The sequence below is a fragment of the Sipha flava genome, unplaced genomic scaffold (genome assembly GCF_003268045.1).
Source record: "Sipha flava isolate LNK unplaced genomic scaffold, YSA_version1 337_pilon_pilon, whole genome shotgun sequence".
Lineage (NCBI taxonomy): Eukaryota > Metazoa > Arthropoda > Insecta > Hemiptera > Aphididae > Sipha > Sipha flava.
Genome location: NW_020273028.1, coordinates 96,070 through 110,000, shown reverse-complemented (window position 1 = coordinate 110,000; position 13,931 = coordinate 96,070). Strand labels below are relative to the sequence as shown.

The following is a 13,931-nucleotide window of genomic DNA, read 5'->3' as shown; positions in this document are numbered from 1 at the left end:
AATTGTTTATTACTGTTTTTCTTATAACATTTTTTTTTTCAATCATAAATCATTAAACATATCTTACACGATTTAGTTTTTTAAATATTTCTTATATTTATTTAAAATTAATTTAAAATAATTATTAAAAGAAACAATTTTTAGATTTTCACATATATAATTAAATGTGGATTTATATGAATTCTTTAAGGATTTGAAATTTTTTGAATTTTTTAAATTAAATCATTATGTATTTCCCAGCATCTATCTGATCGTCTTACATACGCGATATAATGGACTATTCTTCGGAGAATATACCTACAATGAACAAATTAAACATTTAATGTAATTATATGTGAATAAGCTGAACATTGATGTTTTAATAATTTAATTTATTTTATAAGTTCTTAATAGGTAGCTGTAATTTATAAAACAATAATATATTTATAAATATTAAAAGAATTAAGATGCGATATTAAATTTATTTATCAGAACGATCACATAAAATAATTTAATGAAAATTGATGTCCATCAGCTACCATATTAGTTTCAATAAATAAATGATTTTCAATTACTCTTGTAGATGTTTTTATTTCATCGTAGTTATCTTCAACGCATGTATAGTGTTATTCTGATAAATATTGATTCAGATCATTTTGAAAATTGGAAAAATAATGCTTCATTTTCAATATAATTCTTAGATTGCAAATTTTCCTTCTATTATTTTTGCATTCTGTTCTTGGGCATTCAATACTTTCGATGGCATAAAGTGCAGTTTTTAATAAATTAATTATAATAAATGAAGCATTGCATCTTGAATCAATTAATTTTACATAAGTAACACTTTGTTCTTGATGAAAAATTTGTTGAAGTAGTAAAACTCTCGTATTCAAACGATTATCTTAATTTCCAGAAAAATCATCGTTATACAAATTCTGAAAACTATATAGCAAATTATAGCAAATTAATTGCAAAATGTCTGTAAAGGTTTGGAGTCGCTAGCTTAAAATTGGGGGGTTTTGGTGAAGTTGGCCCCCCGAACGGAAAATATGAATTTCTGGAAAAACTATGGGTATGCAAATTCTGAAAACTACATAGCAAATTATAGCAAATTAATTTCAAAATGTCTGTGAAGGTTTGGAGTCGCTAGCTTGATTTAGAGGGGTCAACCTCACGCACATAAAGAGAACAGCTCTTTTTATAAAATGGAAAATATAGTTATATCCTAATGACTGGCAATGTTAAATAATCAATTTTCAACTACAGAATGAACGTCTCATGATAGAGTATTAACCGTAATAAATTAAAAGTAATCTGCATTATTGGAGACATTTGAAGAAATTTCTGGTACAAAAAATGTTGACCACAAAGCTAATAAAACTGATAAAAATATATTAAATAAAATAACATAATTTCAATTTATTTTAATAATGTTATTTTTTTGGAAAATTATTTGTTATCATATGTTATCTACAATAGATATCTACAATTTAAAGAAATTGATTTTGTCCATGCAATAATTTGATTGATGTTGCAAAAAAAATTGTTTAGTATATATGAGATCTGAACAAAGGTGTAAATATTTAGTAAATCAATCAACAATTTTTTCAAATTAAAATAATCTTGATGAAACAGATTTTTGATAGGTGAGACTGAGGAGAAAAAAATATGGCTGAAGAACAAGCGAGAGATAAGCATCTTTTGTTGATAATTTCCGGACACTTTTTTTATAACATTTTGAACACAATAATTAGATTTTTAGAGTCTCAAAACAAACTAAGGATTATACTTTATTTTTACCTAAACGTTTAAAGTTGATAAAGAATGAAAATGATTTACTCAATAATGCTTTTAAATCCATCTCTAGTTGGATTTAAATTGAAATCATTCAATTAAAATGTGAATAATATTAATATTATATTTATATTATGTTACATATAATAGAAGTTAAAAAAATTATTTAACGGTTAAACATAACGCACCAACATTTTGACTAACAAAAAAGTGATTTTTAATTAAGTTTGATTCAATGCCGGGACAGATTCTTCATAATACTCATAGATGTATACAATTCAAAATTTAAAAAATATATTTTTATATATGTGGCCTGTGCATTGTATATTTAGGTGTGATTAAAAATTATATTTACACCAATTTGTCGGCAACAGCACGCACGAAATCGTAACACGTAAAGTTTTATTGGTGGATTATGTTTTTCGAGGGCTTAGAGTATTCGTATAACCTAACTGTAATAGAAACGTAGATGCAACGAATTGATCGTAAAAATTACAATTACGTTATTTCACTATATCATTGGACCATTGTGAGTCGAGGACGTAGAATAAGTCACGAGTTACGTTTGTTAGAAAAAAAAAAATCTTTCATTTATTCCTTGAGATTTTAAACAATAACGATAAAAATTGTTTATATCACTGGTTATTATGGACATTTTGAATAGCGTCCTTGATAAATGATAGTAGCGCGTAGTGATAAGGAATTTAGTGTTTTCAAAAAACGAATTAATTTATTTACATTATTGTTCTTATGATGGTAATGTAAAAATAATATCGTATTTGTTCGTTGTTTTCGTGTTTCATGTTCGTGCCGAACACGATGGCGATCTGAGAAGTAGGAGCTGTTCGATTTATTCATCGTTGACTTCTTTGTTGCAATGTCGATCGTCAACCATGGCTATGAAAAAAGTATTAACTAAATGCAAATTTGACGAAGGCGAAAAAGTTTTATGTTACGAGCCAGATCCTGCGAAAACCAAAGTTCTCTATGATTCAAAGGTAAATTCAAATCATTCTTGTTAATTGTTAGTAACAGATTTTTTTCTTTTTTATCATGCGCATTAATAGGTTTTAAAAGTGGTTCCTGAAAAAGATGAACAAGGTCGCAAATTCTTCAAGTTTCTCATTCATTTTCAAGTGAGTCCCCGAATTCTGATTTTCTCTCATGTTAATTAATTTGTTTAATTTTCTCTCATTTTTTTACTGTTTTCATGAAATGTGTTTTTCAGGGATGGAATTCTACATGGGATCGATATGTTACTGATGAATTTATTTTAAAAGATACTGAAGACAATCGTAAACTTCAAAAAGAACTGGCTGAAGAAGCTCAACTTACGCCGTAAGTATAATACTGTCATTTTTTCTTAAGTTCAATAACAAACATTTGTAATTGTTCTTTCAGTGGTGGCCACTTGTATAGAAAAGAACGGAAAAAAAAAGTGAAAACCGAATCAAAACCAGTAGTAATATTAGAGCCAGAAATAAATCCTATAAATGAAAAGTCTATGATAGAAGACGATATCATACCAGTGCCTAGTGATACAATACTGTTACCTAAAAGAAAGTTACCGATACTTGAATTTCCGGATAATTTAAAATATCATACGGGATTGAACTGTTATTTAGCTCATGAAAAGAATACTGTAAGAACAGATTATATTCAGTTACAGTAGATTTGTTTTTAACTTGGAATTCTTTTAAATATGATTCTAGTTAGTGAAGTTACCTTGCCAGCCTAATGTAGTTACACTATTGGAAAATTACCTAAAGCATTTAGCTAGAAATAACTTTACAGATAATAAAGTAACTACTAAAAAGATCCGTCAACCTGAAGTACTTGACAAACAACAACTAGAAAAACGGTTAGTTTTTATTGATATAGAATTCTTAGATTATGCACATTGTTTTTAACTCTGTTTATCATAGCATTTGCTATGAAATTTTTGTTAGTTATTTGAAATTTACTATATTTTTTTTTTTTTTTTTGTAGTTACAAAATTTGTGTAGAAGTATTAGATGGTCTGCGAATTTGTTTTAACACTTACTTGTTCAGGAGATTATTAGTAAATGAAGATGAACAAGCCCAATATTATGAGGCATTAAAATGTGCTGTTCAACCACCTGTAAATTCTTCATCCCAGTATGAATGTTATTTTTTAATTGCTTATCATTTTTTTTTCTTTTATTTATTTATTTAAAATGTTTGACAATTAAGGAATGGTGAACAAGAACATTTTAATATTCCAAATGGCGAAGAACTAGAAAATAATGTTCATGAAAATAAAAACTGTGTTAAAGGTTGTTTAAATGATATTGTTATTAAACTTATATTTTATTAAATGTTTATATTTTATTTAAAAGTAGGCAAACGAGATAAAACAAGTAGTTCAAACAGTCAATATGCTCAGTCCCAAAAAACATGTTCAGATTGCAGGTATTTCATTAATTATTTTATTTTATTCTACAAAGTTTGATCAAATTGTATATTTTTGACAGTTTAACAAAATCTCAATGTTCAAAAATTGTTCAAGATATGTTTGAGAAAGTACGTGATGAGTATGTATCTAAAGCAGATACATGGAAAGCTGTTCCAGATAGTGCATATGATGAAGAAATAAAACAGCCAGCAATTATTTATGGTGTTTACCACCTTTTAAGGCTTTTGGGTATGAATTTTATTCATAATAATATTTTATGGATTAATATTAATTTTATATTAAACTTAACTAGTTTTGTTTCAACTTATATAATTAAAAAATATAATAGTTACTATATTTGAAATTGTATCAAGCAGATCAATTGACTTGCCAATTAAACCAAGTTTAAAAACCAAACATGTACACTTTGTCCATAATGAAATAACAATGGTTGACCATACAATGCTTATTACTTATTATACTCTGCACTACTAAATAGGGTTAAGTGGTATTCATAGGGACCGGAGAGGCAATTTAAACATGAATATTTTTATTGATCCGTAATACCTATGCCTATAGTTGTAAAATTAGACATAAATACATTTTCTGCATTTATCTCAACCTTAATTTTAAGAGTGCTATAGTAGTTGATTTGTTGAAACGTTTAAATGGTATAAAAAAAACTATTAAATTTAAAGAAATTTTGAGCTTGTAAGTTTTTTATGCATTTTTTAAAGTATTTCTTAGGGAACAGAATTAATATTACTTAACAAGTTTAAAATAATGTAAATTTAAGTAAAATAACACATTTGTATAGAATGTAGTAAATTTGTTTCTCAAGTTCATATTTTTAATTAAAACATGTGTAGAATTTTTGTCTAGGGATATACAATATTAATGTTTTATTCGTACATTTGAAGTTTATTGCTGATGACAATTTCATTAGTGTTTTCATTATTCTTTTAATCTTATATATATATATATATATATATATATAATGTAACATTAATTTTTTTTAAATTTTTTTAGAAAATTTGCCAAAAATATTGGCATACACTGAAGTGGAAGGTGAAAAACTAACGGTTATTTATTCATACAGCAATGGACTGTTAAAGTAAATATATAATTTTAACATTATTCTATAAAGTAAACAGTATTTTTTTAAAACCTTGTCATCAAAATTGTAATTTTAGATTTATAACCATAAAGTTCTGTTAAATTATATTATTGATATTTAATTTCAGTTATCTTTCAACCCAAACTCATTTGTTTGGGATGCAGTATTATGTGAAAAACGAGATGGATGACTCTTTAAAATCAATTCGAAATCACAAAAATCAGAAAATTTAACTTATTTTAAGTCAACTATTATATGTTTATATACATTAATATATGTACAGAGAGTGATCCACAAACCAACAATTATTTCTAAAAATATTAATTAAATATTATAATTGATTCACCTTAACAAATAATAATAATTTAATGTATAATATTTATGTTATTGAAATTTAATTTTCGACATTTGACTCTTCTCCATTAGTGTTCTAAAAATATTAGCAGTTCTTATTCACTTTTATTATTTTAAATGAAACTATAGCCTATTAATGAGTTTGTAATAAATAATAGTTAACAGTGATGCTCATCCCTACCTTCTGTTTCACTATTACAACCATAACTAAATAACTAATATGTTCAAATTGTAATATTATATAATAATAACTAATTGTAAGACTATGGTTGATTTATGCTTATAGTATTAAACCAATAACTCTCCCATGTATATATATATTTTAAGGGTAATATAAACCATTGACAGTAATAGTTTTAAAAATTTGGATGGATTCCGTTGTTACATTATTAAATTTAGACACTGTTAACGCAAAAAGTAGAAATTTTCAGATATAATTGTTGGAACATCACTTTTAAATACCTAATCAGTCTCAGAATTATTGTTATTGTTTAGGTATAATAATAATAATTATTTTTTTTTATTATAAATTTTCCATAAATGTAATTAAAATTAAGCAAACACACATTTGTAATTATTGAACGAGTACTTAATGTTTATTTTTAATTTTTCTTACAAAATACTGGTTTTTATCATTTGATTTCTTACATTTTTCAAATTTGAAACACATTTTTGCAATTTTTCCATTTTTCTTTGTACATTTGTAGCTTCTACAGCTGACTCTAAGCATTTGCAAAACCCTTCTTGAGCTATACGAAGACTACCCGGTACAAGCACTCCAAAACGTTTGATTGGATCATCACCATCTTTGTTTGTTACTAAATGAATGCTGTCATTTTCATTGTCATTCTCAATTTTTGAGCGGGCTGTATACAGTCTAACAGTTGGGAGTTGTAGGTTGGACACGCTGCGATTGCCCATCAAGTACCTGGACTTGGCAAGATGAACACATCCGTTACGTAAACATTGTTCAATCCGTTCAATACATACAAGATAGTCGTTCATCAACTGGACCATTTGTACACAAGTCTCGTCCAACTCGTTGTCTACTTGTTTTAATGTACGCTCGTGGCCCATTGCAGTGGATTTCGTTGAACGATAAATTGGGCGTCAACGATTCTGGACCAAAATGTTGTCAGTAGTCGTCTGATCGTGTTGTTTTTATGGTATCAGATGATAGTGGGCAAAAACTATCGATGTTTTCGTTATATATACCGATGTTTTACCTTTGATTTATCGAAGAAAATGTTGAGGTATTACTTTGAAGTATTAAAAAGTTTGTATTATAGTATATTTTTAAAATAATTTGTATAGCAATTTTGACAATATATCCTGTTTGAGCCGTAGATAAACAAGAGATTAGCTTGCGCAGTTCTTATCGTGATTTGTGGAATTCGGGATCGCCATTGAAACCCATATGAGGTATTCTAGAATTCTAAAGGTTCTAAAATCGAAAACTGGACCCCTTCCTCCAGACTTATAAAAATAAGCGATTGATTGTTATTATTGGATGACTTTTTTCTCTGCTATTTATGCTATGCAAATATTGTATAACATCGAAAAACAATCGATATTTTCCTCGGAAATCCGACATCGATACTAATGATATTTAAAATGCCATATATCGAAATATCGATTTTTAAACAATTTTATCTATCTCTAGATGATAGTATTTTATCTATTATATTATCTATAAACCTTGCTGCAGTTGGACACTTTTAAACACTTGCACAGAAAACTCTAATCAAACAAATTAATTATAAAAGTTAAATATTCGTACACGGTGGTTACTCAATACAAAAGACTCCTTTATTAATCTGATGGTCGGTGCGCGTGCACTGACGATCTGAGATCAAGAGTCCCACGCACTCGCCGGTGGCCTAGGGGCAAGAGCTCCTTGTGCACGCACCAACGGTCTTTGTGTAAGAGGTTCGGGAGAAAGTTGTATATCCCTGTTATTTAGAGGGGTATGACCGGATGCACTTTGGACTGATCGCTTCAAGATATGTCCTACTTATGATGTCAATGGAGTATTGAAGGGTTAGGACATTTTTGTTTGATTTGCGTTGCCCATGCAGGTATTGAAAGAACCATAATCTATTATTTTTTAAAATGTTTTAAAATCGAATGGTGTATATTATTATAATTTATTTGTGCAGTATTTAACAGGCTAACAATGCACATCATTACAGTATGGTATAACTATTTTATAATAATTTACCTGATAATAAATTGAAGACTGTGGTGTATTTGTGTCTTTGCGTATGTTAGTGACAGTAGGGGATAACAGCAAACATTGAAATAATGAAAAACAACTATGTATTATTTTGTCTTAAATATTATATCTGTGTTAAATTTAAAATGTTTATTCCACTAAAGTCCACCAGTATTTAAAACTACAAAAATTTATTACAAAAAATATCAATAACATTGATAAAAAAATATTTATAAATAGTTAAATAATAATAATTTTTGATAGTGCCTTATTTTAAGTACACAAATAATGTTAACTACATAATCAGAGTATTTATTTAAAATAGTACAATGTTAAATAATAATAATAGCTATGTGGTTAACTTAATTGTTTGTGAATTTTAAATAAGGTACCATTAAAAGTTATAACATTTTGGACTACTTATAAGCAATTTGCATGATTTTATGAAGTTACATATTTGAGGGCCTATTTAAAAAATGCATCCAGAGCCCTTTAAGTACCAGGCTAACACTGGAATGATGTACATCATTATAATTATTTTATGACATGGTATATAGTCAATTGATGCACATCATTGCAGATAATACAAGGTTTGATGAAGCCAACTGATGAGTTTTTTGGGTACTATAAAAACTGAAAGGTAAAATTAAAAGGAAAAGTTCGAACTGGATCAATAAACTACATTATCGGCTAAAACTGGGACGGATTGGAATTTTGGACCAGCCCGGTAAAATACAATTTTATCGGCTCACTATTTGTTGTGTGACTGGGAGGAGATCAACTGGCAAGTGTACCATATGAAGTAATAATTTTTTTTAGCCTTTTAAAGGGGTTGAAAATATTTATTAGCATTTTATTATGTATTCATTGTTCATATAAAAATGATTACCTATATTATTTTTTATTAGTGAGGTTTGCATAGGCAGATATAAAATCCTAGTTGTTATCAGATGTAATTTATAAATAAAAATCATTTTTCCTACTTTAAATACATAGGTACTATTTGAAAAATTCTACAATATTACTATTTACTTACATACTAAAACATATATCTTACCAGTAGCAATAAACAATATTAAAAAAAATATATGTATATAAAAGAAGCTGATTACTACTGTAATCAGTGTTATTATAAAATCAACCTTTAACAATAAAATTTAATTATAAAAATAATATTAATGGTAAACAATAGTATTATCTACATATAAATGTTACATAATAAAATATTAGTAATTTTTTTTTATTTGAATAAAAAATGGAACTTTTAATTTACAATGAAAGTTTTTATTTTAAAAGAGAACTCCATTTTTGTAATTCTTCTATAATTTTATCTGAATCTAAAAGTGTTAATTTATGTTTTTCGATAGCCATTAACATGAATGCTTCTAGTTTTGGATCTGAAAGTTGACTATGAAGTCTTGATTTAATATTTTTTTAAGAAAGAAAAAGATCTTTCACATGATACTTGGGTTGATGGTAAAGTAAGTACATATTTGTATGCTAAAAATAAATTAGCATATGCATCACAATATAAATGATATTTTTGTAAAATGTTCTAACAACAAACAACACAGTTTATGCAACACTTGCAAGTCATATTTTGTGATTCAGGGTTAATTTTAGATTCAGTGTCACCATCTTATTCTTGTTTTAGCTCCAAAGAGTATGAAGTAGCAAATGATTCAGTAACTTTTCTTTAATGTATCCCAATTTTTTGCAAAACGTATTAACTCATCTTTTAGACCGTTATAAGTTATATTTGAATTCAAACTTTAACTTATCATACAAAGCAGTCAATGCTTGATCAGGCAAACAATTTTGAGTTATATATAAAAAATAACTTGGTGACAAACATGATAAATTTAAACAATTTTCTGTGTTTTATAAATCTTTTTTTAATACTCTCAACAACTATATCTAATATTCTGTTATGAACTCCTATTTCAAACTTTTTTAAAGGATTTTCATATAGCATATTGTTACTAATTTCACCTGGTAATATTTTTTTTTTCTTGTTCTTATATTAGGTAATATTTCATGTATATAATGTATATTTTTGAAAAGTTTAATTAAAATTGTTATGATAGGCGTGAAGTTGGCAGTTAAAAAATAGGGGTTCAACAAATTCGAACAAGTATCCAACAATGTCCAACAAATCTATTTGGAAATTGTTGGGAGGTTTTTGAAAAGTTCTGCTAACATTGTAATGCTAACTTCAAGGTTCTTAATTGATTATTCGAAATGTGACAAAAATAATTTGTGAACTTCAGAGATCGTCGACAACAAAGTATTTATGTTTTTTGTCGCCATCTTGAAAGTATCGCTTTAAACAAATAGTTTAAAAAATGGGATTCCTTACTACTAATTGTTGTAAAAAAAAACTGTTTTCCTGATAGCACTGCGATAAATCTTACAAAAGTGTAGTTGTTTGTCACAATTTGTGCAGGTAGTAGACAAATGTGACTAATTTTTATGAATTATAATAATAAAAATGAAATATGACATCAGTTTAATAGGCGCTAACTCAGAAGCCAGAACAAAATTATAATACTAAAAAAAAATTACTATTAGTCTTATAATGACTGACATTAGGGCGCCCAATATATATATAACCTGATATAGTTAAGGAGATCACAAAAAGAAGACTCATGTGGGGGGTCATGCCTGTCATAAGCAAGACCTTTAGGAAGACTCAGGTTGAGGTGAGAAGACTGTGTGAAAAAGGACATAACAACGATAGGACTAGGAATAAGATGGAAAAAAATCTGCTTATGACAGGGACTGGTGGCAAGATTTGTATTTAGCGGTAATGTCTTAAAGGTCGAAACCAAAAAGAAGAAGAATATATGTATAATATATATATATTATTCTTCTTCTACATATATTATATATAAAAAGAGTAAAAAAAAAAAATTGATATTATATGCAGTAAAGGGTTTATAAATAATATTACAACGCGTAAATAAACAATGATAATATTGAAAAATTACACATTTAAAAATAAAATAATAATAATAATGGTAATAAAAATAATAAAATCAATTTGATACACGTATGCTCGATGTCATGTTGAGAGTTGAAAGTACATTTCTTAATATTTCAGTAAAATTTGAGTATTTGACAAAGAACTAGGTACATAAAAAAACTAATGTTAATGTCTTAATCGTTAATTTACTGTATGAAGTACAATAATATATAATTCATTTTATTGATAGAGAATGAGAGAAACAACATATTTTGCAAAATATATATAAACATATAAATATATAATGTTTTAGGTATTTTATTTTTTTTCATATGAAAATATACATTAAATTATTTTATTGTGATATTTAACTGATACTTTTAAGAATTATAGATAATATATATATATTTTTTTTTCAAAGAATTTCGTTTATTTAAATGAATATTTACAATCTGTACTAGGGGGTACACTAAGTAAAATGTATAGCACAATGATGAAAAGGACAATGAAAGACATGAAGGATCATCAGACATGGGATGTCTGCTGTGAATAAAGTATAGAGAAAAGAAGCGATGTCACTACTTTGTGGGACGCCTGCTGAGATTTTTGTAACTAACTGGAGAATGATGTATTTATTTTTCAAAAGTTTGACTGCCTTGAATGCGATTTTTTAAAAATCCTTTTTTATTGCACGGTGGAAGTATTAGAGGAACCACTATTCCAAATTTCAAGTTAGTACGTTGAGTAGTTTTTGAGATACAGCGATCGGTGAGTTAATGGTATTTGGATTTTATATGTATAGATTTAAAGTAGCATCGATGTGATTTCGGATGTTCGTGATGGCGCCGTGTCTTATCGTATTCATGAAATAATTATAGAAAATGATATAATAATATTATGTAGAAGGCAAATTATAAGTAAAATAATATAATTTTTATATTGAACACATCCAAGTAGGTAGGTCATTTACGTGATCGAGAGTTGTTTATTGACGACCGTGAGTTGCCTGTAGAAGGTGTTAGGTTTCATTTGCAGTTATGCCTATAATTTGGTTACCAAAGACTTGTGCCTGCGTCTGGATCGGAAGTAGGTGCGTGTCGCCACAGAAGTTTTGCAGTCCCTCGTATACGTTGACCGCAGCGATCTCCATCATCGAAACGGTTTCACGTTTCGCGTGACTGCTATCCGAATTCATTACGATTGTCGTCTTTAGGTGATCGTGAATTATTTTTTGTGCCCGTGCAGTTGTTCATTTCGATTATCTATCTATCCTTAGAGAGCATCACAAACGCAAATCATTAACATATTATTCGGCGTTGTAGTACATCCGTTTGTGATCGTTGCACACCCGTGGATAGCAAAAGTTGAAAGTGGTGCGAGGGATTTTTTTTCTTATAAGTGCTACTCCATACATGTATCACAATCGTGAAATAATAGTGTGTGTAGACGGAGGGGTGAAATTCCGGAAACAGAGCAGAGCTGATGTAGAATACACGCATTGATCCGCAGTAGATCTCCGCTTCCATACATTTTCTCAGCGCGTACTTTTCCATTTCGCTAAAACATTTTTCCACATACATTCCGATCGTTACATCTTCTTGTGCCGAGCTGCAGTTTCGCCAACTATTTGCCCCTGACCATATCACAGAGGCCATAGTTCACGTTCTTGAGGTTCATGTCCGTTGGTTATGTGAGCAAGCCCAGGTCCCATACCGATGTGTTTTGTAGTGAATCCATGGTTAGATTACGTGCATGAGTATACTAACTATTTAGCAATGCATTCGTGTATCTTGAAGTTTCGTTCTGGAAGGTTACATGAACCGACCAGAGACAAACGTTCGCGATGCACAGAAACTTATATTGATAAGTATATGTGTTATACAGTGTCGTCGTCGTCGTAATTTCGAAACATCTCGGGTAGTCAAGTTGATGGTAGATAAAAAAAAAAAAAATCTAATTAAAGAATTATTGTATGTTTAAAAATAATGTTGATGAAAACAAAGAATTTTCATGTCGAAAATGAAGAGAGCTAACATTCAAAACCCGTAAGAGAAATGTAAATGAAAATGAGGAAGAAGAATTGCTGTATTAAATAAGGTAGTTACAATAAAAATTGCAGATAAATATATCTGTTAATTGAAAATATAATTTTCTTATTATAAATATATATTTTACTTTTCATGTTGTTAATAATGTTTGCCCGGCAGCAATTTTCTAAAGACGCACTACGCAGTTTTTAATAATTGTTTTGTTTTCAACATATTCGTTATTTGATTTTCACTGCACGAACGTTGGCTACTTACATTAATTCTTAAATATGACTTAATAGCCACAGAACTTTGTTTTGTTGTACATTAATATATATTTAATATATTATTTATATATATAATATATAATAATAAATATAATATAATTATTTATATATAATCTTAAGTATAAAAATTTAGTTTTATGAATTTTTGACTACAATAATGTGCGAATTTTCTTGATTTTTATCGTTTTGTTTCAATTGAATAATGAGTGTTTAACTCAATTTTTTTTTTCATTTTAAGTTTAATTTGTTTCTTTCGTGATGGTGGTTGATCCATATGAGAAATGTTGTATTACATATACATTTTCAAGACTATTGCCCAATTAAAATAATTTTATCAATATTTTGGAAAAAAAAGCAAAAAATAAAAACAAGAAAATTTCAATTTTCTATAAATTGCTTAGAAAGAAACATATAACATCTATAGCAAATAATGATCTAAGCATTCAGTGTAAATTTAATTTTTTATTATTGTAATTATTAAGAAAATTATTGGAAATTCGTAATTTATCCTCTTTTACATTACTGACTAGATAACATTTTTTATTAGAAATGTATTATGGTTGTGATTATCGGAGTACAGGCCCGTATTGAGGTTTGGTGGTACCCCTGGCGAATCACTGTATTTTCACCCCCTCCACCCCCAATGGGAAATTTGCATTTTTTTTACAAAAAAACATTTGAGATTTATAAAGCATGTATAAAAACCTAGTATACAAGGTAATTATTATCAATAAACTTTAATAACTATTCGTATTACTTTAAAATATAAACAACCAA

At 27.9% G+C, this 13,931-nt stretch overlaps 2 protein-coding genes across 2 annotated transcripts; one reads left to right on the top strand and one right to left on the bottom strand.

The window, feature by feature from the left end:
- The first annotated feature begins 2,464 nt into the window (after positions 1-2,464).
- On the top strand, positions 2,465-6,242 carry LOC112687232 (male-specific lethal 3 homolog). Its single transcript, XM_025559822.1, has 11 exons — positions 2,465-2,771; positions 2,841-2,909; positions 3,002-3,111; positions 3,175-3,415; positions 3,486-3,634; positions 3,763-3,912; positions 3,988-4,070; positions 4,137-4,206; positions 4,269-4,438; positions 5,219-5,303; positions 5,434-6,242. Exons 1-11 carry the CDS (start codon positions 2,667-2,669, stop codon positions 5,537-5,539), a joined length of 1,338 nt encoding a protein of 445 aa, XP_025415607.1. The 5' UTR covers positions 2,465-2,666; the 3' UTR covers positions 5,540-6,242.
- On the bottom strand, positions 6,228-7,091 carry LOC112687233. The gene has a single exon (XM_025559824.1). It carries the CDS (start codon positions 6,735-6,737, stop codon positions 6,273-6,275), a length of 465 nt encoding a protein of 154 aa, XP_025415609.1. The 5' UTR covers positions 6,738-7,091; the 3' UTR covers positions 6,228-6,272.
- Positions 7,092-13,931: the final 6,840 nt, after the last annotated feature.

Coding starts and splice junctions, on each gene's coding strand:
- LOC112687232 (XM_025559822.1), top strand. CDS start 2,667: ATGGCTATGAAAAAAGTATTAACTAAATGCAAATTTGACGAAGGCGAA. Junction 2,772..2,840: donor AAGTTCTCTATGATTCAAAG/GTAAATTCAAAT, acceptor GCGCATTAATAG/GTTTTAAAAGTGGTTCCTGA. Junction 5,304..5,433: donor TACAGCAATGGACTGTTAAA/GTAAATATATAA, acceptor ATTTAATTTCAG/TTATCTTTCAACCCAAACTC.
- LOC112687233 (XM_025559824.1), bottom strand. CDS start 6,737: ATGGGCCACGAGCGTACATTAAAACAAGTAGACAACGAGTTGGACGAG.